This window comes from Ranitomeya imitator, chromosome 1 (genome assembly GCF_032444005.1).
Source record: "Ranitomeya imitator isolate aRanImi1 chromosome 1, aRanImi1.pri, whole genome shotgun sequence".
Classification (NCBI taxonomy): domain Eukaryota; kingdom Metazoa; phylum Chordata; class Amphibia; order Anura; family Dendrobatidae; genus Ranitomeya; species Ranitomeya imitator.
In genome coordinates, this window is record NC_091282.1 from 73,921,875 (window position 1) to 73,948,201 (window position 26,327).

Consider the following 26,327-nt stretch of genomic DNA (forward strand, 5'->3'; position numbering starts at 1 on the left):
ATGAGTCAGGCAAACATGTTAGTTGAGGCAATCTTCTGTTTTAGGACGGGTGTAGACTGATGTATGAAAAATAATCATTTTACATCCCCAAAAATTGATGTTTTTTCATCTGTATTGTTACCCATATGTCATCAGTACATCATACAGAACTTTTTGCTTTTTGCATCCATATGGTATCAGTTTTAAATGTCAATTAAAAATATAATAAAAGTCCAAATACAGTTTTATATGTTAATAATTACAACAGAAGAGTAAAAAATGGATGCGGTATGGATGGTGGCTATATTGCATCTATTCTTTCTTGAGTTTAGTGCGCATCTATGATTTTTTCTACGCGGATCGAAACATTCATAAAAAAAAAAACATTTCTACTTTAATTCAGAAGTAGTGCCACACATGTCTAAAGGTTGTATGTGGCATTGCAGCTCAGTTTTGTTGAAGCAAGTGGGGTTGACCTGTAAGACCACACACACCAATACATTTTTGGAAAAAAACACCCGTGTTTCTCTAATGCTGAACATCCTCTTTAATCTAAAAGGTTTCCCATAGTGAGACTCGGCTAATTCATTCATTAGAACTTGACATAGTTTTATTTCAAAAAGTTCAACTCAAAAGAAAAAGGCAAATCTTACACTCGACATGAAAAATATGAGAGAGTTTAATCCTGGAGAAGGACCATATAGAAATCATAAACTGGTGGTGAGACTCCACAGAATAAGACCATTGTGCAGGAGGAATACGACTTGGCCATGGGACATCTGATATTCATCCTAAAAGTTAAGACTTTGGGATCCTCAGAAGATTTCGACAATTCAATTCCAGCTTTAATAGAGCCACTCATAGAAGAACCTGGAACATATGAATAATATAAGTCATCTCATGGTCTTCCCGGAATCACTGTCTTTAACGGTTCATAGCCAGAACAATCTTAAAACAGATTTTTACCACCTTGATGTTTATGATCCTTTCCCAGATGAATGGGGGTCCGATACCGGGCACCCCCACTAATTAGCTGCTATCAGCTCTGGCAATAGCCGAAAATAAACGATGTATGAAGCTGAACATAACACCTTAGCGATTAGCGAATGCAGGGTACTGCAGATGATCCTATTATGGGGGCCCCATGGCAAAGTCTCCTAACAATCATTAGATCAGGTCTTCCACCTTTCATCCTGACCACATAACCTCAGTGAGAAAGAGACTGGAGAGGCATTGGGAGTGGACCTACGCATGCCAAGTGCATCAGTCTTCTCATTACTTTCCACCCGAAGCCAAGGAGAGGAATGTAGAAGTGGGCAGCAAATAATGAAGAAACTTGGTGTGCATTGGTCTGTCACCAATGAACTTCCTGCCTCATTAGCAGACATGTTCAGATATGTAGTAGATATGTTCTCTGCAATACAGCAGCACTTTGGAACCAAAGAAGTATCCATTACCTTGTATTTTCAAGACCTACACAGTCATGTATTCTGTTGTGAGGTCTAACGTTGATGACAGGTCCCCTTTTTAATTGCAGTGGTGGTGACGCAGCCCCATTCAGTGTCTACAGGGCTGATGGAGACAGACAGGTGTAGGGCAGTTGTTTTTATTGGCCCGTTAGACTTTTAGTAAATGGTCAGTATTTGACATTTTGGGCATAAATGGAAAGCAATAAACCACTGCCCACGTTCTTGAAGATGACCGCAATAATGAATAGACCAATGTCATCCTATGCTTACAGATTAAGTGATTACCTTATTACTGACTGTCTGTCGACTCCTGTGGCTTCTCACTGGATGGAGCATCTCCAACAGGTTCTAAGATAATATGAAATGGTCGTTATTGTGAACATTCCAATTAACACAATATCCCAAAAAGCAAAGCACTACCTTTATTCTCAGCACTTGCCACCACCTCAGCTGGCTTTTCGGAAGACTCAACATTCACATCTAGATAGAATTCAAGAAACAAAAGCATCACTATATTGAATGGAGACTCGAGCTCAGAAAATAATCCAATAGATCACTCAACTGTAACCAGGTGTTAAACACACAATCTCCTTCACGTAGAGAGTTTTTTCATCATAGAAACCTATTAAAACCTAGTTTTGTACAACCAAATATGAAAATCTGAGAGCGGTCTAACATTCCGGGGCCCACTTGTGGCTGGAATTGAGAGTGGTTACAAAGAGTGACCCTTTCTCTGGAGGACCTGTCCTATCATACATTATACAGACAACATAGTAAATTTAATGGACACTGCATAATTCTTCAGTTCCCCTGTGGTGGCGTTGCAGAAAAGTGGAACAACAGATTACAGCTGATTGCTAGTGGTCCCAGCAACGTTATGATTAAAAGGAGCTTTCCAACAAGCATGGATTGTCTAAAGTTAAGAATCCTTTTAATAGAACCACTCAGAAATTCTTCTGGTCACATAAGAAGACAAGTGCATGGCCTCTCGTCACAGCCTTGTATATCAGACTTACCAGATGATTGTACTTCATTTTCTACTGATGGTGCATCATTTTGTACTGATGGGGAATCAGTCTCTGTGGCTGTAGCATCAATGGCCTCTGATGGGGCTTCCTTCTCTTTGGCTGGAGGATCAATCTCTGTGGATGATGCTTCAGCTGACACAGAAGAAGCTTTGGATTCTGCAGCTGGAACCTCATTGTCTGCAGCTGGAGCCTTAGTGTCTGCAGCTGGAGCCTTAGTGGCCACCATTGCAGCCTCATTTTCTGTACCAGGAACCTCAGAGTCCTTGGATGGAGCATCAGTCTCCACAGATGAAGCTTCACTATCTACTGCCGCAGCCTCATTCTCTATACTAGCAGTCTCATTAGCCACTGGTGTAGCCTCTTCCTCTTTGGGATGGGTCTCATTTTCTACAGATGGAGGCTCATCAGCCACAGATGGAGCCTCAGTGTCTTTGGATGGAGCTTCATTCTCCACAGATGAAGCTTCACTGTCTACTGCTGGATCATCATTCTCTATACTAGCAGCCTCATCAGCCACTGGTGGAGCCTCATCCTCTTTGGGTGGGGTCTCATTTTCTACAGATGCAGGCTCATCAGCCACAGATGGAACCTCAGTGTCTTTGGATGCAGATTCATTCTCCACTGAAGGAGTCTCTTCAGCCACAGATGGAGCTTCAGCGTCCACCAGTGCAGCCTCACCATCTGTATTTTCAGCCACAGTGATGTCTGATTCAGCTACATTTTCATTTTCTGTAGGTGAAGATTTACTGTCCTCTGCAGGGGCATCAGTTTCCACTGATACATCCTTCTCAGGGGATGATGCTTCAGACTCAGAAGCTGGTATCACCTCACAAGACACGGCTGGTGGAGCCTCTATTGCAACTATTGCATCTACACTCAACATTTCTGAAAAAGGAAAAAAGAAAAGTTAAACACCGATGTCCTCAGTATATCTTCTATTTATTTACATGCTAATGGATCAAAAAATGCCTAAGGTAATTCCAGGCCGTTCTCCATGATCACATAGTTACATACATTACAAAAGTGATCAGGTCCATCAAGTTGAACCTTTATTGATCAATTGTATATTATCTCTTGATTATTTGTAACCCTCAATAACATGTATTTTGAGAAAAATCATCCAGCCTCTTTATAAATGCCAATATAGTACATGCCGTAATTACCAGGAATGTAACTATAATGGGTACAAGGCTTGCAGTTACACTCAGGTCGTGGGCAATAGTGGAGCCCAAAAGATCTTTAGGACCCATATGAAAAGATCAGTGATGGTTGGTGGCCATTGTCATAGGCTTTGCACTGGAGCTCATAAGCTTCAAGTTACACCATACTACCTCTTGCAATTGGTCATTACACAGTCTGACATGTCTAACTGTAAAGAACTCTTTCCTATTTAGCTGCCAGAATCCTCTTTCCCCCATGTGTAATGAAAGTCCCCTGGACCTTCACAAGGTCATTGCAATCAGTAAATTACATGTCAGTCCTTTGTATTGACCGCACATGTATTGATACATGTAAAAGAGATCTTCTCTAAAACATAGGTTTTTTATGAAAATGCACAAAAACAACTTTTCTAACATCTCATTATAGGAGAGACCTTCCATGCCATGTAATAATTTAATTGCCACCTATGAACTGACTCTGGCCTTGCAATATTATTTTTAGAATGTGGAGCCCAAAACTGGATCCCATGTTCCAGATGTGGTCTCACAAGTGATTTATAGAGGGGTAACAATACATTAGAGTCACAGGAGTTTAGATTTTTTTTTATACATCCTAAAATCTTGTTTGCTTTTGCGGCTGCTGCCTGACATTGATTACTGCTGCTCAACTTACTGGTAACCATTAGGGTTGAGCGAAACGGGTCGAACATTTTCAAAAGTCGCCGACTTTTGGCTAAGTCGGGGTTTCATGAAACCCGATCCGACCCCTGTGCGGGGTCGGCCATGCGGTACGCGACTTTCGCGCCAAAGTCGCGTTTCAATGACGCGAAAAGCGCCATTTCTCAGCCAATGAAGGTAAACGCAGAGTGTGGGCAGCGTGATGACATAGGTCCTGGTCCCCACCATCTTAGAGAAGGGCATTGCAGTGATTGGCTTGCTGTCTGCGACGTCACAGGGGCTATAAAGAGGCGTTCCCGCCGACCGCCATCTTACTGCTGCTGATCTGAGCTTAGGGAGAGGTTGCTGCCGCTTTGTCAGAAGCAGGGATAGCGTTAGGCAGGGTCCATTAACCACAAAACCGCTTGTGCTGCAGCGATTTGCACTGTCCAACACCACCCTCGGTGTGCAGGGACAGTGGAAGTTTTTTTTTTTTTTTTTTTCCCCTCAGCGCTGTAGCTCATTGGGCTGCCCTAGAAGGCTCCCTGATAGCTGCATTGCTGTGTGTACGCCGCTGTGCAAACCAACTGCTTTTTTCAAAGCACAAATCCTCTTGTTCCTTCCTTTCTGCACAGCTATCTTTTTTGTTTGTCCACACTTTTTATTTCATTTGTGCATCAGTCCACTCCTTATTGCTGCCTGCCATACCTGGCTGAGATTACTGCAGGCAGGGAGATAGTAGCTGCCTGCCATACCTGGCTGAGATTACTGCAGGCAGGGAGATAGTAATTGTAGGACATTCCCTGTTTTTTTTTTTTTTTTTTTTTGGTGGGAGATTAAGATTGGCAATTTGGCATTTCTGCTAGAGTGCCATCCCTGTGTGTGCCATCTCTCTCACATAGTGGGCCATAGAAAGCCTTTTCATTTTTCTGTATTTTTTTTTGTGGGGTGTATAAATTCTCCCTGATAAAAATACAGTGGGAGATTAATATTGGCCTTTGGGCTTGTGTGCCAGTCCTGAGTGTGCCATCTCTCTCACAAATAGTGGGCCATAGAAAGCCTATTTTATTTTTTTTGGGGTTTTATAAATTCTCCCTGAAAAAAAGGGAGATTAATATTGGCCTCTGGGCTTGTGTGCCAGTCCTGAGCGTGCCATCTGTGCCAGCCCTGAGCGTGCCATCTCTCTCACAAATAGTGGGCCATAGAAAGCCTATTTATTTTTTTTTTTGGTTTTATAAATTCTCCCTGAAAAAAAGGGAGATTAATATTGGCCTCTGGGCTTGTGTGCCAGTCCTGAGCGTGCCATCTGTGCCAGCCCTGAGCGTGCCATCTCTCTCACAAATAGTGGGCCATAGAAAGCCTATTTAATTTTTTTTTTTGTTTTATAAATTTTCCCTGAAAAAAGGGAGATTAATATTGGCCTCTGGGCTTGTGTGCCAGTTGTGAGCGTGCCATCTGTGCCAGTCCTGAGCGTGCCATCTCTCTCACAAATAGTGGGCCATAGAAAGCCTATTTAAATTTTTTTTTGGTTTTATAAATTCTCCCAGAAAAAAAGGGAGATTAATATTGGCCTCTGGGCTTCTGTGCCAGTCCTGAGCGTGCCATCTGTGCCAGTCCTGAGCGTCCCATCTCTCTCACAAATAGTGGGCCATAGAAAGCCTATTTTATTTTTTTTGGGGGTTTTATAATTTCTCCCTGAAAAAAAGGGAGATTAATATTGGCCTCTGGGCTTGTGTGCCAGTCCTGAGCGTGCCATCTGTGCCAGCCCTGAGCGTGCCATCTCTCTCACAAATAGTGGGCCATAGAAAGCCTATTTATTTTTTTTTTTTGTTTTATAAATTTTCCCTGAAAAAAGGGAGATTAATATTGGCCTCTGGGCTTGTGTGCCAGTTGTGAGCGTGCCATCTGTGCCAGTCCTGAGCGTGCCATCTCTCTCACAAATAGTGGGCCATAGAAAGCCTATTTAAATATTTTTTTGGTTTTATAAATTCTCCCAGAAAAAAAGGGAGATTAATATTGGCCTCTGGGCTTCTGTGCCAGTCCTGAGCGTGCCATCTGTGCCAGTCCTGAGCGTCCCATCTCTCTCACAAATAGTGGGCCATAGAAAGCCTATTTTTTTTTTTTTTTGGGTTTTAGAAATTCTCCCTGGAAAAAAAAAGGGAGATTAATATTGCCCTTTGGGCTTGTGTGCCAGTACTAAGCGTTCCATCTCTCTCTCTCTCTCTCTCAGTCAGTGGGCCATAGAACGCCTATTTTTGGTTTTATTTGTTTTATAAATTCTCCCTGAAAAAATCATTTTATTTTATTTGGTTTCTAAATTCTTCCTGATAAAATCTTTTTTTTTTTATTATTTTTTTTTCTAAAGTCTCCCTGAAAAAAAAAAAAAAAAACAGTGGGAGATTAATATTGGCCTTTCTGCTTGTGTGCCAGTCTTGACTCCTGGGTGTGCCATCTCTCTCTCTCTCTCTCTCTCTCTCTCTCTCTCTCTCCAATTGTGGTCCATAGAAAGCCTATATTTTTTTTCCTTGATTTGGGTTCTAAAATCTACCAGAGAAAATAACTACATCAATCATTGGTAGAAAAATATTGGCCTCTGGGTTTGTGTGCCACTCCTGACTCCTGTGTGCGTCATCTCTCAGTCAGTGGGCCATAGAACGCCTATTTTTGTTTTTATTTGTTTTATAAATTCTCCCTGAAAAAATCATTTTATTTTATTTGGTTTCTAAATTCTTCCTGATAAAATCATATTTTTTTTATTATTTTTTTTTCTAAAGTCTCCCTGAAAAAAAAAAAAAAAAACAGTGGGAGATTAATATTGGCCTTTCTGCTTGTGTGCCAGTCTTGACTCCTGGGTGCGTCATCTCTCAGTCAGTGGGCCATAGAACGCCTATTTTTGGTTTTATTTGTTTTCTAAATTCTCCCTGAAAAAATCATTTTATTTTATTTGGTTTCTAAATTCTTCCTGATAAAATCACATTTTTTTTATTATTTTTTTTTCTAAAGTCTCCCTGAAAAAAAAAAAAAAAAACAGTGGGAGATTAATATTGGCCTTTCTGCTTGTGTGCCAGTCTTGACTCCTGGGTGCGTCATCTCTCAGTCAGTGGGCCATAGAACGCCTATTTTTGGTTTTATTTGTTTTCTAAATTCTCCCTGAAAAAATCATTTTATTTTATTTGGTTTCTAAATTCTTCCTGATAAAATCACATTTTTTTTATTATTTTTTTTTCTAAAGTCTCCCTGAAAAAAAAAAAAAAAAACAGTGGGAGATTAATATTGGCCTTTCTGCTTGTGTGCCAGTCTTGACTCCTGGGTGCGTCATCTCTCAGTCAGTGGGCCATAGAACGCCTATTTTTGGTTTTATTTGTTTTATAAATTCTCCCTGAAAAAATCATTTTATTTTATTTGGTTTCTAAATTCTTCCTGATAAAATCATATTTTTTTTATTATTTTTTTTTCTAAAGTCTCCCTGAAAAAAAAAAAAAAAAACAGTGGGAGATTAATATTGGCCTTTCTGCTTGTGTGCCAGTCTTGACTCCTGGGTGCGTCATCTCTCAGTCAGTGGGCCATAGAACGCCTATTTTTGGTTTTATTTGTTTTCTAAATTCTCCCTGAAAAAATCATTTTATTTTATTTGGTTTCTAAATTCTTCCTGATAAAATCACATTTTTTTTATTATTTTTTTTTCTAAAGTCTCCCTGAAAAAAAAAAAAAAAAACAGTGGGAGATTAATATTGGCCTTTCTGCTTGTGTGCCAGTCTTGACTCCTGGGTGCGTCATCTCTCAGTCAGTGGGCCATAGAACGCCTATTTTTGGTTTTATTTGTTTTATAAATTCTCCCTGAAAAAATCATTTTATTTTATTTGGTTTCTAAATTCTTCCTGATAAAATCATATTTTTTTTATTATTTTTTTTTCTAAAGTCTCCCTGAAAAAAAAAAAAAAAAAACAACCAAAAAAAACAGTGGGAGATTAATATTGGCCTTTCTGCTTGTGTGCCAGTCTTGACTCCTGGGTGTGCCATCTCTCTCTCTCTCTCTCTCTCTCTCTCTCTCTCCAATTGTGGTCCATAGAAAGCCTATATTTTTTTTCCTTGATTTGGGTTCTAAAATCTACCAGAGAAAATAACTACATCAATCATTGGTAGAAAAATATTGGCCTCTGGGTTTGTGTGCCACTCCTGACTCCTGTGTGCGTCATCTCTCAGTCAGTGGGCCATAGAACGCCTATTTTTGTTTTTATTTGTTTTATAAATTCTCCCTGAAAAAATCATTTTATTTTATTTGGTTTCTAAATTCTTCCTGATAAAATCATATTTTTTTTATTATTTTTTTTTCTAAAGTCTCCCTGAAAAAAAACAAAAAAAAAAAAAAACAAAAAAAACAGTGGGAGATTAATATTGGCCTTTCTGCTTGTGTGCCAGTCTTGACTCCTGGGTGTGCCATCTCTCTCTCTCTCTCTCTCTCTCTCCAATTGTGGTCCATAGAAAGCCTACATTTTTTTTCCTTGATTTGGGTTCCAAAATCTACCAGAGAAAATAACTCCATCAATCATTGGTAGAAAAATATTGGCCTCTGGGCTTGTGTGCCACTCCTGATTCCTGTGTGCGTCATCTCTCACTCAGTGGCCCATAGAAAGCATATAGTTTGTTACATTTGTTTTCTAAATTCTCCCTGCAAAAATCTTTTTTTTTTTTTTTTTGGGGGTTTCTAAAGTGTTCCTGAAAAAAAAAAAAATAAAAAAAAAATAATAGTGTGACATTAATATTAACATTTGTGCTTCAGTGACAGTCCTGCGTGTGGGGCATCTCTCTAATTTGCAGCCACCAAAAAAAGAGTGTGTAACATTGGGCCTGATTTTCGCTGTGGTCTCACCAACCTGTAAAGGGGTAGCTAAATCATACTGAAGTTATAGCTCACCGTGTAAGTTGTGTGACTACAACAAATAACGTTAGTTTGGTTACGTTTTTAAAACAATGAGGAAGTCTAGTGGAAGAGGTCGTGGCCGGGGGCGTTCATTGTCAGCTGGTAATGAGGGTAGTGGTAGTGGTGGAGCATCAGGTGGTCGTGGGGGAAAAAATATTGCACCTAAGTCTGGAGCTGTGGAGCCAGGTTCGTCGTCCGGCTACACAAGGCCTCGAACGCTCCCTTTTCTGGGATTAGGAAAACCGCTTTTAAAGCCGGAGCAGCAAGAGCAAGTTTTGGCTTATCTTGCTGACTCAGCCTCTAGCTCTTTTGCCTCCTCTCGTGAAACTGGTAAAAGTAAAAGCAGCGCGTCGTTAGTGGATGTTCACGGTCAGGGACAAGTCACTTCCTTGTCCTCTTCAGCAAAAACAACAACAGAGAAGAATGCAGCAGGCGACACAACGGGTTACTCCATGGAGCTCTTTACACATACCGTCCCTGGCTTAGAAAGTGAAGCAGTTAACAGTCCATGCCCATTACAAATTGAATCTGACATGGAGTGCACTGACGCACAGCCACAGCCAGACTACTATGCTGGTCCTTTGACTCAGACCACAACATTGCCCTCGCAGGGTGCTGATCAAGAATCAGACCCTGATGAGACTATGTTGCCCCATCACGAACGCTATACCACCGAACGACACGGTGACACAGACGAAGTTGCGCAGGAGGTACAAGAAGAGTTATTAGATGACCCAGTTCTTGACCCCGATTGGCAGCCATTGGGGGAACAGGGTGCAGGCGGCAGCAGTTCTGAAGCAGAGGAGGAGGAGGGGCCGCAGCAGGCATCAACATCGCCACAGGTTCCATCTGCCGGGCCCGTATCTTGCCCAAAACGCGTGGCAAAGCCAAAACCTGGTGGAGGACAGCGTGGCCATCCGGTTAAAGCTCAGTCTGCAATGCCTGAAAAGGTATCCGATGCTAGAAAGAGTGCAGTCTGGCATTTTTTTAAACAACATCCAATTGATCAGCGCAAAGTCATCTGTCAAAAATGTTCTACTTCCTTAAGCAGAGGTCAGAATCTGAAAAGTCTCAATACTAGTTGCATGCATAGACATTTAACCACCATGCATTTGAAAGCTTGGACTAACTACCAAACGTCCCTTAAGGTTGTTGCACCCTCGGCCAATGAAGCTAGTCATCAACGCAACATCCCTTCCGGCAGTGTAGGACCACCATTTAGCGCACCACCTGCTGTATCTGTGCAGGTATCTTTGCCAGGCCAAAGCAGTCAGGGTCAGGGAATCACCAGTTTCGTAGTAGGAAACACTGCATCTAGGGCACCGGCGGCAACAATACCATCTCCCACCGTCTCTCAGTCTGCCATGTCCACCGGCACCCCCGCTAGTTCCACGATCTCCAGCTCTCCAGTCCAGCTCACCCTACATGAGACTATGGTTAGAAAAAGGAAATACTTAGCCTCGCATCCGCGTACACAGGGTTTGAACGCCCACATAGCTAGACTAATCTCGTTAGAGATGATGCCCTACCGGTTAGTTGAAAGCGAAGCTTTCAAAGACCTGATGGACTACGCTGTACCACGCTACGAGCTACCCAGTCGACACTTTTTTTCCAGAAAAGCCATCCCAGCCCTCCACCAGCATGTTAAAGAGCGCATCGTCCATGCACTCAGGCAATCTGTGAGCACAAAGGTGCACCTGACAACAGATGCATGGACCAGTAGGCATGGCCAGGGACGTTACGTGTCCATCACGGCACACTGGGTAAATGTGGTGGATTCAGGGTCCACAGGGGACAGCAAGTTTGGGACAGTTCTGCCTAGCCCACGGTCTAGTAAACAGTTGTCTGTAGCCGTTCGCACCCCCTCCTCCTCCTCCTCCTCCTCGTCCTCCTGCAGAAGCAAGAGCTCGTCCACAGACCGCAGTCGCACAAACACTCCATCCGCACCTGCCACTGTTGCACACCAGGTCTCCCATTATGGGGCAGCTACTGGCATACGTCAGCAGGCTGTATTGGCTATGAAGTGTTTGGGCGACAATAGACACACCGCGGAAGTTCTGTCCGAGTTCTTGCAGCAAGAAACGCAGTCGTGGCTGGGCACTGTAGATCTTGAGGCAGGCAAGGTAGTGAGTGATAACGGAAGGAATTTCATGGCTGCCATCTCCCTTTCCCAACTGAAACACATTCCTTGCCTGGCTCACACCTTAAACCTGGTGGTGCAGTGCTTCCTGAAAAGTTATCCGGGGTTATCCGACCTGCTCCTCAAAGTGCGTGGACTTTGCGCACATATCCGCCGTTCGCCTGTACACTCCAGCCGTATGCAGACCTATCAGCGTTCTTTGAACCTTCCCCAGCATCGCCTAATCATAGACGTTGCAACAAGGTGGAACTCAACACTGCACATGCTTCAGAGACTGTGCGAACAGAGGCGGGCTGTTATGTTTTTGTGGGAGGATACACATACACGGGCAGGCAGTAGGATGGCAGACATGGAGTTGTCAGGTGTGCAGTGGTCGAAGATTCAAGACATGTGTCAAGTCCTTCAGTGTTTTGAGGAATGCACACGGCTGGTTAGTGCAGACAACGCCATAATAAGCATGAGCATCCCCCTAATGCGTCTGCTGATGCAAAGTTTGACGCACATAAAGGATCAGGCGTCTGCACCAGAGGAAGAGGAAAGCCTTGATGACAGTCAGCGATTGTCTGGTCAGGGCAGTGTACATGACGAGGTACCGGGCGAAGAGGAGGTGGAGGATGAGGAGGATGATGGGGATGAGTATATTTTTAATGAGGAAGCTTTCCCGGGGGCACGGGAAATTGGTGGCGTGGCAAGGCCGGGTTCTGGTTTTTTGAGGGACACAAGTGACGTAGATTTGCCTGCAACTGCCCCTCAACCAAGCACAACCGCAGATTTGACAACGGGAACTTTGGCCCACATGGCGGATTATGCCTTGCGTATCCTCAAAAGGGACACACGCATTACAAAAATGATGAACGATGACGATTACTGGTTGGCCTGCCTCCTTGATCCTCGCTATAAAGGCAAATTGCAAAATATTATGCCACATGAGAACTTGGAACTAATATTAGCAACAAAACAATCAACTCTTGTTGACCGTTTGCTTCTGGCATTCCCTGCACACAGCGCCCGTGATCGTTCTCACACGAGCTCCAGGGGCCAGCAGACCAGAGGTGTTAGAGGGGCAGAAATCAGAAGTGGCGTTGGCCAGAGGGGTTTTCTGACCAGGTTGTGGAGTGATTTTTCTATGACCGCAGACAGGACAGGTACTGCAGCATCAATTCAAAGTGACAGGAGACAACATTTGTCCAGTATGGTTACAAACTATTTTTCATCCCTTATCGACGTTCTCCCTCAACCGTCATTCCCATTTGATTACTGGGCATCCAAATTAGACACCTGGCCAGAATTGGCAGAATATGCATTGCAGGAGCTTGCTTGCCCGGCAGCTAGTGTCCTATCAGAAAGAGTATTCAGTGCTGCAGGTTCAATACTAACAGAAAAAAGGACTCGTCTGGCTACCCAAAATGTAGATGATCTAACCTTCATTAAAATGAACCACAACTGGATTTCAAAATCTTTTGCCCCACCCTGCCCGGCTGACACCTAGCTTTCCTATGAAAAGGTCTTGCCTGTGGACTATTCTGAATGACTTTTCCAATCTCGTAATTTTCTTCACCTGATTGTCCAGCATACGACATGTTTCCACCTCACGAAATGGCCAAACTCCCCACACGGGGCCGTGCTATCGCCACTTTGCGCTTGGACCCTTGAGAGTGCTGTTTGTCTGAAGAGGTGGGTGTGGCCGCTTTTGGTCGACGGCACTGCCACTGGGTCCCTCATAGTACAATAAAGTGTCTCTGGCGGTGGTGGTGCGCACCCAACGTCAGACACACCGTTGTAATATGAGGGGCCCTGTGCCTGTAACGCCGGCCACAAGACAGTTCCCCCCCCCAGCTCAAACAGTGCTCTACCACTAGCAAAATTATCTCTCACAGCTTCACCAATGTGTAGTCTAGGCGCTGACATCCTTCAATGCCTGGCACTGACAATACCATTGTTTTGACATTTTTGTTATGTTAGGCCTTCGAAGCCTGTCTGCGGTCCCTTCTTTCTACAACTACTACACTGACCAGGCCACTGCTGGCCGTGTTACCCTGGAACCAATTTAAAAGTGCCTACAGTCAGCCCAATTTTGTTATGTTAGGCCTTCGAAGACTGTCTGCCGTCACTCCTTCCACTAGACTTCCACTGACCATACACTGCTGCCCATGTACCCCTGGAACCAATTTAAAGTGCCTACAGCCAGCCCAATTTTGTTATGTTAGGCCTTCGAAGCCTGTCTGCGGTCACTCCTTCCACTAGACTTCCACTGACCAGACCACTGCTGCCCGTGTACCCCTGGAACCAATTTAAAAGTGCCTACAGCCAGCCCAAGTTTGTTATGTTAGGCCTTGGAAGCCTGTCTGCGGTCACTCCTTCCACTAGACTTCCACTGACCAGACCACTGCTGCCCGTGTACCCCTGGAACCAATTTAAAAGTGCCTACAGCCAGCCCAAGTTTGTTATGTTAGGCCTTGGAAGCCTGTCTGCGGTCACTCCTTCCACTAGACTTCCACTGACCAGACCACTGCTGCCCGTGTACCCCTGGAACCAATTTAAAAGTGCCTACAGCCAGCCCAAGTTTGTTATGTTAGGCCTTCGAAGCCTGTCTGCGGTCCATTCTTTCAACTACTACTACACTGACCAGGTCACTGCTGCCCGTGTACCCCTGGAACCAATTTAAAAGTGCCTACAGCCAGCCCAAGTTTGTTATGTTAGGCCTTGGAAGCCTGTCTGCGGTCACTCCTTCCACTAGACTTCCACTGACCAGACCACTGCTGCCCGTGTACCCCTGGAACCAATTTAAAAGTGCCTACAGCCAGCCCAAGTTTGTTATGTTAGGCCTTGGAAGCCTGTCTGCGGTCACTCCTTCCACTAGGCCTCCACTGACCACACCACTGCTGTCCGTGTACCCCTGGAACCAATTTAAAATTGCCTACAGCCATGTGTTATTATTTTAGGCCTTCGATGCCTGTCTGCGGTCACTCCTTCCACTAGGCCTCCACTGACCACACCACTGCTGTCCGTGTACCCCTGGAACCAATTTAAAATTGCCTACAGCCAGCCCAATTTTTTTATTTTAGGCCTTCGATGCCTGTCTGCGGTCCATTCTTTCAACTACTACTACACTGACCAGGTCACTGCTGCCCGTGTACCCCTGGAACCAATTTAAAATTGCCTACAGCCATGTGTTATTATTTTAGGCCTTCGATGCCTGTCTGCGGTCACTCCTTCCACTAGGCCTCCACTGACCACACCACTGCTGTCCGTGTACCCCTGGAACCAATTTAAAATTGCCTACAGCCATGTGTTTTTATTTTAGGCCTTCGATGCCTGTCTGCGGTCCATTCTTTCAACTACTACTACACTGACCAGGTCACTGCTGCCCGTGTACCCCTGGAACCAATTTAAAAGTGCCTACAGCCAGCCCAAGTTTGTTATGTTAGGCCTTGGAAGCCTGTCTGCGGTCACTCCTTCCACTAGACTTCCACTGACCAGACCACTGCTGCCCGTGTACCCCTGGAACCAATTTAAAAGTGCCTACAGCCAGCCCAAGTTTGTTATGTTAGGCCTTGGAAGCCTGTCTGCGGTCACTCCTTCCACTAGACTTCCACTGACCAGACCACTGCTGCCCGTGTACCCCTGGAACCAATTTAAAAGTGCCTACAGCCAGCCCAAGTTTGTTATGTTAGGCCTTCGAAGCCTGTCTGCGGTCCATTCTTTCAACTACTACTACACTGACCAGGTCACTGCTGCCCGTGTACCCCTGGAACCAATTTAAAAGTGCCTACAGCCAGCCCAAGTTTGTTATGTTAGGCCTTGGAAGCCTGTCTGCGGTCACTCCTTCCACTAGACTTCCACTGACCAGACCACTGCTGCCCGTGTACCCCTGGAACCAATTTAAAAGTGCCTACAGCCAGCCCAAGTTTGTTATGTTAGGCCTTGGAAGCCTGTCTGCGGTCACTCCTTCCACTAGGCCTCCACTGACCACACCACTGCTGTCCGTGTACCCCTGGAACCAATTTAAAATTGCCTACAGCCATGTGTTATTATTTTAGGCCTTCGATGCCTGTCTGCGGTCACTCCTTCCACTAGGCCTCCACTGACCACACCACTGCTGTCCGTGTACCCCTGGAACCAATTTAAAATTGCCTACAGCCAGCCCAATTTTTTTATTTTAGGCCTTCGATGCCTGTCTGCGGTCCATTCTTTCAACTACTACTACACTGACCAGGTCACTGCTGCCCGTGTACCCCTGGAACCAATTTAAAATTGCCTACAGCCATGTGTTATTATTTTAGGCCTTCGATGCCTGTCTGCGGTCACTCCTTCCACTAGGCCTCCACTGACCACACCACTGCTGTCCGTGTACCCCTGGAACCAATTTAAAATTGCCTACAGCCATGTGTTTTTATTTTAGGCCTTCGATGCCTGTCTGCGGTCCATTCTTTCAACTACTACTACACTGACCAGGTCACTGCTGCCCGTGTACCCCTGGAACCAATTTAAAAGTGCCTACAGCCAGCCCAAGTTTGTTATGTTAGGCCTTGGAAGCCTGTCTGCGGTCACTCCTTCCACTAGACTTCCACTGACCAGGTCACTGCTGCCCGTGTACCCCTGGAACCAATTTAAAATTGCCTACAGCCATGTGTTATTATTTTAGGCCTTCGATGCCTGTCTGCGGTCACTCCTTCCACTAGGCCTCCACTGACCACACCACTGCTGCCCGTGTACCCCTGGAACCAATTTAAAATTGCCTACAGCCAGCCCAATTTTTTTATTTTAGGCCTTCGATGCCTGTCTGCGGTCCATTCTTTCAACTACTACTACACTGACCAGGTCACTGCTGCCCGTGTACCCCTGGAACCAATTTAAAATTGCCTACAGCCAGCCCAATTTTTTTATTTTAGGCCTTCGATGCCTGTCTGCGGTCCATTCTTTCAACTACTACTACACTGACCAGGTCACTGCTGCCCGTCTACCCCTGGAACCAATTTAAAATTGCCTACAGCCATGTGTTATTATTTTAGGCCTTCGATGCCTGTCTGCGGTCCATTCTTTCAACTACTACTACACTGACCAGGTCACTGCTGCCCGTGTACCCCTGGAACCAATTTAAAAGTGCCTACAGCCAGCCCAAGTTTGTTATGTTAGGCCTTGGAAGCCTGTCTGCGGTCACTCCTTCCACTAGACTTCCACTGACCAGACCACTGCTGCCCGTGTACCCCTGGAACCAATTTAAAAGTGCCTACAGCCAGCCCAAGTTTGTTATGTTAGGCCTTGGAAGCCTGTCTGCGGTCACTCCTTCCACTAGACTTCCACTGACCAGACCACTGCTGCCCGTGTACCCCTGGAACCAATTTAAAAGTGCCTACAGCCAGCCCAAGTTTGTTATGTTAGGCCTTCGAAGCCTGTCTGCGGTCCATTCTTTCAACTACTACTACACTGACCAGGTCACTGCTGCCCGTGTACCCCTGGAACCAATTTAAAAGTGCCTACAGCCAGCCCAAGTTTGTTATGTTAGGCCTTGGAAGCCTGTCTGCGGTCACTCCTTCCACTAGACTTCCACTGACCAGACCACTGCTGCCCGTGTACCCCTGGAACCAATTTAAAAGTGCCTACAGCCAGCCCAAGTTTGTTATGTTAGGCCTTGGAAGCCTGTCTGCGGTCACTCCTTCCACTAGGCCTCCACTGACCACACCACTGCTGTCCGTGTACCCCTGGAACCAATTTAAAATTGCCTACAGCCATGTGTTATTATTTTAGGCCTTCGATGCCTGTCTGCGGTCACTCCTTCCACTAGGCCTCCACTGACCACACCACTGCTGTCCGTGTACCCCTGGAACCAATTTAAAATTGCCTACAGCCAGCCCAATTTTTTTATTTTAGGCCTTCGATGCCTGTCTGCGGTCCATTCTTTCAACTACTACTACACTGACCAGGTCACTGCTGCCCGTGTACCCCTGGAACCAATTTAAAATTGCCTACAGCCATGTGTTATTATTTTAGGCCTTCGATGCCTGTCTGCGGTCACTCCTTCCACTAGGCCTCCACTGACCACACCACTGCTGTCCGTGTACCCCTGGAACCAATTTAAAATTGCCTACAGCCATGTGTTTTTATTTTAGGCCTTCGATGCCTGTCTGCGGTCCATTCTTTCAACTACTACTACACTGACCAGGGCACTGCTGGCCGTGTACCCCTGGAACCAACATCAGAAAATATAAAAATAAGTATTTTGCTTATAAAAAAGAAAATACTGGTGAGATATCAAATGCAGACATTTTAACATTAAAAACAAACACACAACTAAAATCTGGTACAGTACTAAAAATGGCCACCAGCTACAATTACTTTCTCCTGCAAGTAGTTAACTGAAAGTTTTTTTAAATTGAAAACACACATATGGCATCCACCGAGTGTTGTCCTGTCGCGTCTTCTTTATATTATTGCCGAGAAGATGCAAAATAATGAAAATAATAAAATCATTAATTACCAAAATAATAGAGAAAGTCAACACCACATTGCAAATAAACATTCATTCCAAATAAAGAAGCAGGGCGCGTCCGAGGGTGAGTATATACCTAATAAGAATCTAATCACCCTCGGACGCGCAATGCTTATTTCCAACAGCCTTCCTTCCTAAGAATCATCCCTTCCGTGGTGTAGAGAGACGTTGTGTTACACTCCAAGGTGTTCCCCAGGTTGCCTTTCCTGAGCTTCGATCTACCGGCTCTCGTTTAGTAGTTGTTGGAAACTACGCTGCATTAGGCCTTCAAATTGGGTATGGGGTGTAGAGAGATGGTGTGTTCCACTCCAAGGTGTTCCCCAGGTTGCCTTTCCTGAGCTTCGATCTTCCGACTCTCGTTTTGTAGTTCTTGGAAACTACACTGCATTAGGCCTTCAAATTGGGTATGGGGTGTAGAGAGAGGGTGTGTTACACTCCAAGGTGTTCCCCAGGTTGCCTTTCCTGAGCTTCGATATTCCGGCTCTCGTTTAGTAGTTGTCGGAAACTACGCTGCATTAGGCCTACAAATTGGGTATGGGGTGTAGAGAGAGGGTGTGTTACACTCCAAGGTGTTCCCCAGGTTGCCTTTCCTGAGCTTCGATCTTCATGCTCTCGTTTAGTAGTTGTCGGAAACTACGCTGCATTAGGCCTACAAATTGGGTATGGGGTGTAGAGAGAGGGTTTGTTACACTCCAAGGTGTTCCCCAGGTTGCCTTTCCTGAGCTTCGATCTTCCGGCTCTCGTTTAGTAGTTGTTGGAAACTACGCTGCATTAGGCCTTCAAATTGGGTATGGGGTGTAGCGAGAGGGTGTGTTACACTCCAAGGTGTTCCCCAGGTTGCCTTTCCTGAGCTTCGATCTTCCGGCTCTCGTTTAGTAGTTCTTGGAAACTACACTGCATTAGACCTTCAAATTGGGTATGGGGTGTAGAGAGAGGGTGTGTTACACTCTAAGGTGTTCCCCAGGTTTCCTTGCCATTGCTTCGGTCTTCCGACTCTCGTTTAGTAGTTGTAGAAAAGTACACTGCATTAGGCCATACAAAATGGGTATGGGGTGGAGAGAGATGGTGTGTTACACTCCAAGGTGTTCCCCAGGTTGCCTTTCCTGAGCTTCTATCTTCAGGCTCTCATTAAATTGTGGTTAAATGGAACAACTGCATTTGGCGTACTAGTTGGTTTGGGGCCTACTATCGGTGTCTGCCACTCCTTGCTGTTCTCCTCCACTGAACAAAGCTGTGCCGCCTGTTTACTACGGTTGCCAATTTTGAACTGCATTTCGACTACTTACTGATTTGGCCCTACTCTCTGTGTCAGCCTCTCATTCCAGTTGTCCTCCACTGCAATGCCCCCTGGTTATTCCTGTGTTACCAATTTTGAACTGCATTTAGCCCACTTTCTTCTTTGGGCCTATATCTGTGTTTCCACTTCATCGTGCCCATTGCCCAGCCAGTGATAGATGAGTCTGCTGGTACATTGACCCATAACGCAACATTCCCCGTGCACGCTACACAACAACATTGTGACCCTGCTGAAAGTCAGGTTGCTCTTCCCGCATACCATACCACCTTACACGGGGACAAAGAGGAAGGTGCAGATGAAAGTGCAGGTTCCTTCATCAGGTGGGGGGAGGAATACTAGTTGGCGACGTCACTGGCACAGGGCCTCTCATAGTACGCAAAAGTGTTGCTGCCGGTGGGAGGCGCCCCCGCCGTGCAAACACACCGCTGTACTTTGAGGGGCCCTGTGCCAGTGCCAATGCCAACGAGTGGGCCCCCCCTGCTTGCTCAGGTTCACAGCACTTGCAAAGTTGAAATACTTACCTCTCCCTGCTCCACTGCCGTGACGTGGTCCAGATTTCCTGGGCCCACTAATTACTTGAACCAGCCCTACCCCCCACAACTTTAGCCAAATGACCCCCAATTTCAAATGCCTTCCAATTATTATAAGGTAAATTACGCTTGACAAGCTTCATTAAGAAGAATGGATGGTTTTGACATTAAAATGGGCACTCTAGGTGTTTTCCTGGCCCCCACTCACTGCCGACTATGCTGCCCCATTGACTTGCATTGGGTTTCGTGTTTCGGTCGATCCCGACTTTACGTCATAATCGGCCGATTTCACTCGACCCGACTTTGGACATAGTCGGGTTTCGCAAAACCCGGCTCGACTCTAAAAAGGTCAAGGTCGCTCAACTCTAGTAACCATAATATCCAAGTCCTTCTCCTGTTCTGTAATCCCAAGTATATTTCCATTTAAGGTGTATGCAGCAATACAATAACTACGGCCTTGGTGCATTACTTTACATTTACCACAATAACTTTTCAGAATAAGTTGTCCTTTATGTGTACATGAGGAATAACTCTATTTCTGAACATTGTATGACTTGTGTCCTGAATTTCCAGTTGTTTTACCCTCTACAGGATCTATCTCTTAATTTGCAATTGAATCTGAGCTGGTGGAAGAAGACTAGTTACCATGATGTTTCCCATGAACACATCTACTGAACGGTGTACATGTGAATCCAGCTTTAAGGTGAGATAAAAGATGTAGCAGGCGATGGGCTGTACACTATGGAATTAAAAATTGCTCTCTTTATCAGAACTTTTTAATTCAAATTTTCAGCTGTGTTTTGCAGCATCAGCAAAGTCTATGACATTTCATAAATTTCATGCACACCTTGTTTTTTTTGTCATCGGGATTTTGTGCTTTGCATGTTTTTTTGCACAATGGAGAATTTCACTTTATTCAGAGTTTTTCTGGCACGTCAAAACCACAGCAAACAAATACACAAAAAATGCAGCAAAAACACAGCAAGAAAAAAACAAGGAAATCTTGCTTCTTTCCTGCCCAGAAATCAGGTTTTGCTGCCGAAAAAAAGTGATAAAAAAATGAATTAACTATTAAAGGCAACTGTCAACAGGTTTTTGCTACCCCATCTGAAAGCAGCATGATGTACTCTAGGGGGCAAAGACCCTGATTCTAGCGATGTACTGTATCACGTACTGGGCTGCTTGCTGTAGTTTTAGTAAAGGGAACCTGTCACCAGGTTTGTCCCATATGAGATAAGACCACCACCATTCAGCCCTGATATGCAACATTCTAATATGCTGTATATTTGCCCCCAATCTGGCTTACAAAACTAGAAAAAACTCTTTGATTATACTCACTAATGGGGCGGTAGGGTCTGATGGATGTTGTTGTCTTGGTTCAGTGCCTCCTCTCTCCTCGTGATGTTGTTCTCCTTCTGTGCTTCATGTAGATGACGCATCCACGTCATCCACATAATGTCCCTTGGATCGCGGCTCCTGTGCGGGCGTACTTCTGTGCCTTGATGAGGGCAGAGTAAAGTACTATAGTGCCCATGCACAGGGGCTCTTTGACCCTTCCCAGCGCATGTGCACAATAGTACTTTGCCCTGCCCTCAACAGGACAGAGAAAGCATGCCTGGACAGAAACGCTGTGTCGAGGGACATTGTGTGGATGGCATAGGATGTGTCATCCACATGAAGCAAGAGGGAGGATGACATCACAAGAAGAGATGTGGCACCAGACCAAGACCAGCGACACCCCTTGGACCGAAACCGCCCCACAGGTGAGTATATTGAAAGGTGTTTTTCTTGTCTAGCAGGCCAGATTGGGGTGTATTTGAGTTGCCCCACGGGCTAGGAGTACTCGGTACCGGATCCTGCGGTTCACAGGGGGATGTCACGGTGGCTGACCTGGTCCGTGGCACTGGGCGCCCATGTAAAAGGGAAAGGTCTTTAAATGGATAAAGTTTATGTTCATGACGCCACCTGTGGTATTCGGTCAGTGGGGACCGACGCTGCTTAAAGGGTCCGCTGGGGTGATGTTATGGCAGCTAGATGGTATATCTTCCCACAGGTGAAGTATATCCCCAGGGCTCCCGGTGTGTAGATGGTGGTATGGTGAGAGGTGCAGAGAAGAACGACGACACAGGTTTGCAGTCTCTTTACCTTGTTTACTGTTGGTTTCAGCAGCCACAGTTCAGAGCACCAGATCACAGGGCAGGTAGAGTCCGGCCGGTTCGGAGGCAAGTTCACAGTCCCCTTATGCAGGTGGAGAATAGCAGCCTTCCTTTGCACTGTAGTGGTGGAGTCCCTTACTGCTAAGTTTCACATAAGGTCCTCACAGATGTTATCTCTCTCTCTCTCTCTGTCCCCCGGTTAGGATAGGACAAAACCCGTATGACTGGTGACTTGAGTCTGTTTATAGGGTCTCCTAGATGACCTACCTCCGTGGGGTGTCACCGTGCCTCCTGGGTTTGGGTGCGGACAGGTAATGTGCAATTAGCTGTTCTGCCGGTCTCTGATGTAAGGCATGGAGGTCCTTACAACCTCGGTGTTCCGGCTACCGGTGTTTTTGCGCCTCAGAAGGAGGCAGCCTGCTCGGGGCTGGTCCCCTTCTGGTATCCTCTCCTGTGCTTCCTCTCCTGCACGCTCGCTGCAATCAATTCTACCTTCAAAATGTCTCTTTCCAGGAACTGCAGCTCTGAGGGCATGCACAGCTCCGTAAACCCTCTGTCCTCCTCAGACAGATGTCTGGAACTAACTAACTTTCCCTACAGACTACAGTTATATATATATGGGGAGTCACCTAGTAAATAGGATCAAAAGCTCCCCCTCGTGGCCTGGAGTGTGAATGTGTTGCATGTTTGTGGTACCTGGTTGCAGTTATCCTTTCTTGCCTCCAAACGTAGCATCACTCTCCCGGGAGGAAAGCAATGCCGCTGTGATGACCAGGACCCTGGGGCACCACATATTTATACAGAATATTAGAATGGAGTATATGAGGGCTAAAAGGTGCTGGTCTTATCTCACATGGGACAACAGGTTCTCTTAAAATCCTTGTTTAATAACAGTTCTCTGAAAGCTGAGCTCGGTATAACCCCGCCCACATTACCGATTGGCCACTTTCTGTGTATACTGTGTATAGTCAGAAAGCTGCCAATAAGTGGTGGAGGCTGGGTTATGCAGAGCTCATGATTACGGAGAACTACATGGCAGCAGGTTTACTAGTCCTACTTACTAGTGATATTCTCCTGGTGATAAAACTGTGATTTTAATAAAACTACAGCAAGCAGCCCAGTGAGTGACACATTGCTTGAATCAGAGTCTCTGTCTACATTATTCTGCTCTCAAACTAAATGTCAAAACGCTGGTAACAGATTTCCTTTAATCTCCATCTGGAGAGAATTTCTTCGAAACATGTAACTTTATATGCTGCTTACAAGATTCAGAGTTCAGACCCTGCGGCAGTAAAATTGCACACGCTACATAATCAAGAGCAAATCCAGGTCAGTGCTGCAGGGGCTCGGGGTCAACCACGTGAGCTAAGTTGAGTTTTGACATTTTTTTCTTTCAGTGTGAAAATCATTTATCATCACTTCCTAAGAGCAGCATTCTTGAGCTCTGGCCTATTTGTGAAAACATCTCCCCGTGGACTTCAATGAGCAAAACTGCAGCAGGAAATAACATACGGTAGTAAAAATCACAATGCTGAACCATAAGGTTCCTGTAGGAAAAAAAAATTCTAGAAATCTATCTTAGAACAACTTCATTAGCAAAAAACTTTAACTGTCCAACATTACGGCTATCTTTACATGTTGCGTTTTTGCTGCTTTTTTATGGCAAGTTTTAGGTTGTGTGCACACGATGCGGATTTAGTGCGGATCCGCAGAGGAAAATTGCAGTAAAAAACACAGGTATCAGGTTTTGCTGCATTTTTGGTGCAAAAACCTTAAGGAAGTTGTATCATGATTTTTTTTTTTGGGGGGGGGGGGCACTAAACTTTAACGGCATGCAGAAGAGACAACAAAAATGCAGCAAAAACGTTGCGAATACGCAGCAAAAAATCACTGCAAAACCTCTTTGTGATTGTGATGCAGGTTTGGGGCTCTAAAAGGGTTAATACATGAGCCCCACGTGATAGCAAAAATATTATTTGTTGTGTTATATTGAATATTTATATGAAACTAGATGGTGGCCCGATTCTAACGCATAGGGTATTCTAGAATATGCATGGCCACGTAATATATTGCACAGCCCACGTAGTATATAGCACAGGCCACGGAGCATAGTGCAGAGCCCACGTAGTATGTAGCACAGCCCACATAGTATATAGCACAGGCCACAGAGTATATTGCAGAGCCCATGTAGTATATAGCACAGGCCACGGAGTATATTGCAGAGCCCACGTAGTATATAGCACAGGCCACGGAGCATAGTGCAGAGCCCACGTAGTATGTAGCACAGCCCACATAGTATATAGCACAGGCCACAGAGTATATTGCAGAGCCCATGTAGTATATAGCACAGGCCACGGAGTATAGTGCAGAGCCCATGTAGTATGTAGCACAGCCCACATAGTATATAGCACAGGCCACGGAGTATATTGCAGAGCCCATGTAGTATATAGCACAGGCCACGGAGTATAGTGCAGAGCCCACGTAGTATATAGCACAGGCCACGGAGTATAGGGCAGAGCCCATGTAGTATGTAGCACAGCCCACATAGTATATAGCACAGGCCACGGAGTATAGTGCAGAGCCCACGTAGTATGTAGCACAGCCCACATAGTATATAGCACAGGCCACGGAGTATAGTGCAGAGCCAACGGAGTATATTGCACAGCCACATAGTATATACTCACCTTCCGTCCGCAGCTGTCACCGCCGCATGTGCTGCGCTGTGCTGCGCTGTTTCCTGCTGTCGCGGCCATCATCAATGACCGCGGCCGTCATCACTGACCGCAGCCGCTAATTTAGTCCCCGGCTTTTGGCTGCGGTAGGCCCAACAGCGCCCATGGCGACTCCGCCCCCTTTGCAGCGCTTCTGTCTGGGCCTGTACGGAGTGGGCGGGGACCTGCTCTTCATACTTCCTGGCCTCCCCTGCCCTTTTGTCTATGCCCACTGGCTGGCCACGACCAATGAATATCCGTGACAGACAGAAAGACAGAGAGACAGAAAGACGGAAGTGACCCTTAGACTATTGTATAGTAGATGTGGCTGTCAGCAGGTATAGGAGGAACAGTTTACAGTACCCCACAAAGGCGCCAGTCTCCTATCTGTCTCCGGCATGGAATCCCACTTAAGGCCGGGGTCACACTTACAAGTGCAATGCGAGAAACTTGCATCAATACCTGGCACTGTCACCGGCACTTGGGACCGGAGCATGCGGCTACATGTATTTCTATGCAGCAGAACACTCCGCTCCGCCGGGTATTGATGCGAGAGACTCTCGCTAGTTTCTCTCATTGCACTCGCAAGTGTGACCCGGCCTAATGGGGTTGTCCAGGTTTGAGGCTCACATCTGCAGTCACTCTGTATGACTATAGACTTGTGATTCATAACACCATGTACAATGCTCACTGTCAGGATTCTCTGGTGCTGGGAGTGGGCAGTGATTGCAAGTTTTATTTGCATACTTCCTGTCCACATTCCGACTAGACATGTTTGGCCTCGCTCAACTCACATAGGGTGGAGGCAGAATTGAACCCCAAGCTTGGAAAACCACATTAAGACTCAGGCATCAGTTTTCATATTCCTCTGGTATGGCTTTCCTTTCTCCGCTCAGGTAGGTAACCCCTGGTCCCTCACAAGAAGATGTAATCTTCACAGAAAGAAAAAAATCTTCCCCTTTATGAGGCAATCCTCTCGGGTCGGTACTCTGTCATGCAGGTTTTCTGATCTCCTTCACCTATGACAGGGCTCACATGCTACATTTCATGCTGGAGCTTTTACTTTGCTCCACTGTAGACCTCATCAAACATTGCTTACTCACTCCCACTTGCTAGCTAACTAGGATGCAGATGTTTTTCTGCAGCACAACCTCACTCTTCCATGCTCACATGTGTCTGACCACTACTGGAGAGAAGAAGTCTCATTGTAGGCTTTCAGGAACACGAACTGACACGCTGACCCATGACACAGCCATCTCACCAGCAACTATAGTGCACATTAACATTTTAAAGGGCACAGTGTAAAATCCTGGCCCTTACTTGACCCTTACCTAAAAAACCTAAACAGCTACTTGCAATACCCTACAAAGTGCTTAATGACCCGCGGGGTATCTTCCATACTGTTATTAGACATACGTCAATCACCTACATCTGTCATGTGGTATTTCAGACATTCAGGTAACCGCAGAGTCCTTTCTTGTAAGAATGTTAGAAAGTTATCTGTGGTATTACATAGGACTCCAGGTGATTGTAGCGCATAGGACTGCAGGAGACGTTAGCACACTCATTTGTAACCAGGTGTTAAACACACAATCTGCTCCACGTAAAGATTTTTTCGATCATAGAAACTTATTAAACCCTAGTTTTGTACACCAACGATGGAATTCCAAAAGAGGTCCCACTTGTGGCTAGAACTGAGAGTAGTTACATAGAGTGACCCTTGCTCTGGAGGACCTGTCCTGTCATACATTACACAGACATCCTAGTAAATTTAATGGACCATGAGTAA

General features: G+C 45.4%; 1 protein-coding gene across 1 annotated transcript in view; it reads right to left on the reverse strand.

Moving 5' to 3' along the window:
• Positions 1-567: 567 nt before the first annotated feature.
• The window catches only part of LOC138662503 (flagellar attachment zone protein 1-like), a 29,200-nt gene continuing 3,440 nt past the window's right edge, over positions 568-26,327 (reverse strand). The window contains exons 3-6 of the mRNA XM_069748228.1: positions 2,465-3,361; positions 1,869-1,928; positions 1,734-1,796; positions 568-849 (exon numbers count right to left, since the gene is read on the reverse strand). Of these exons, the coding sequence (XP_069604329.1) occupies positions 1,738-1,796; positions 1,869-1,928; positions 2,465-3,361 (1,016 nt within the window). The 3' untranslated portion in view covers positions 568-849; positions 1,734-1,737. The remainder of the gene's footprint in view (positions 850-1,733; positions 1,797-1,868; positions 1,929-2,464; positions 3,362-26,327) is intronic.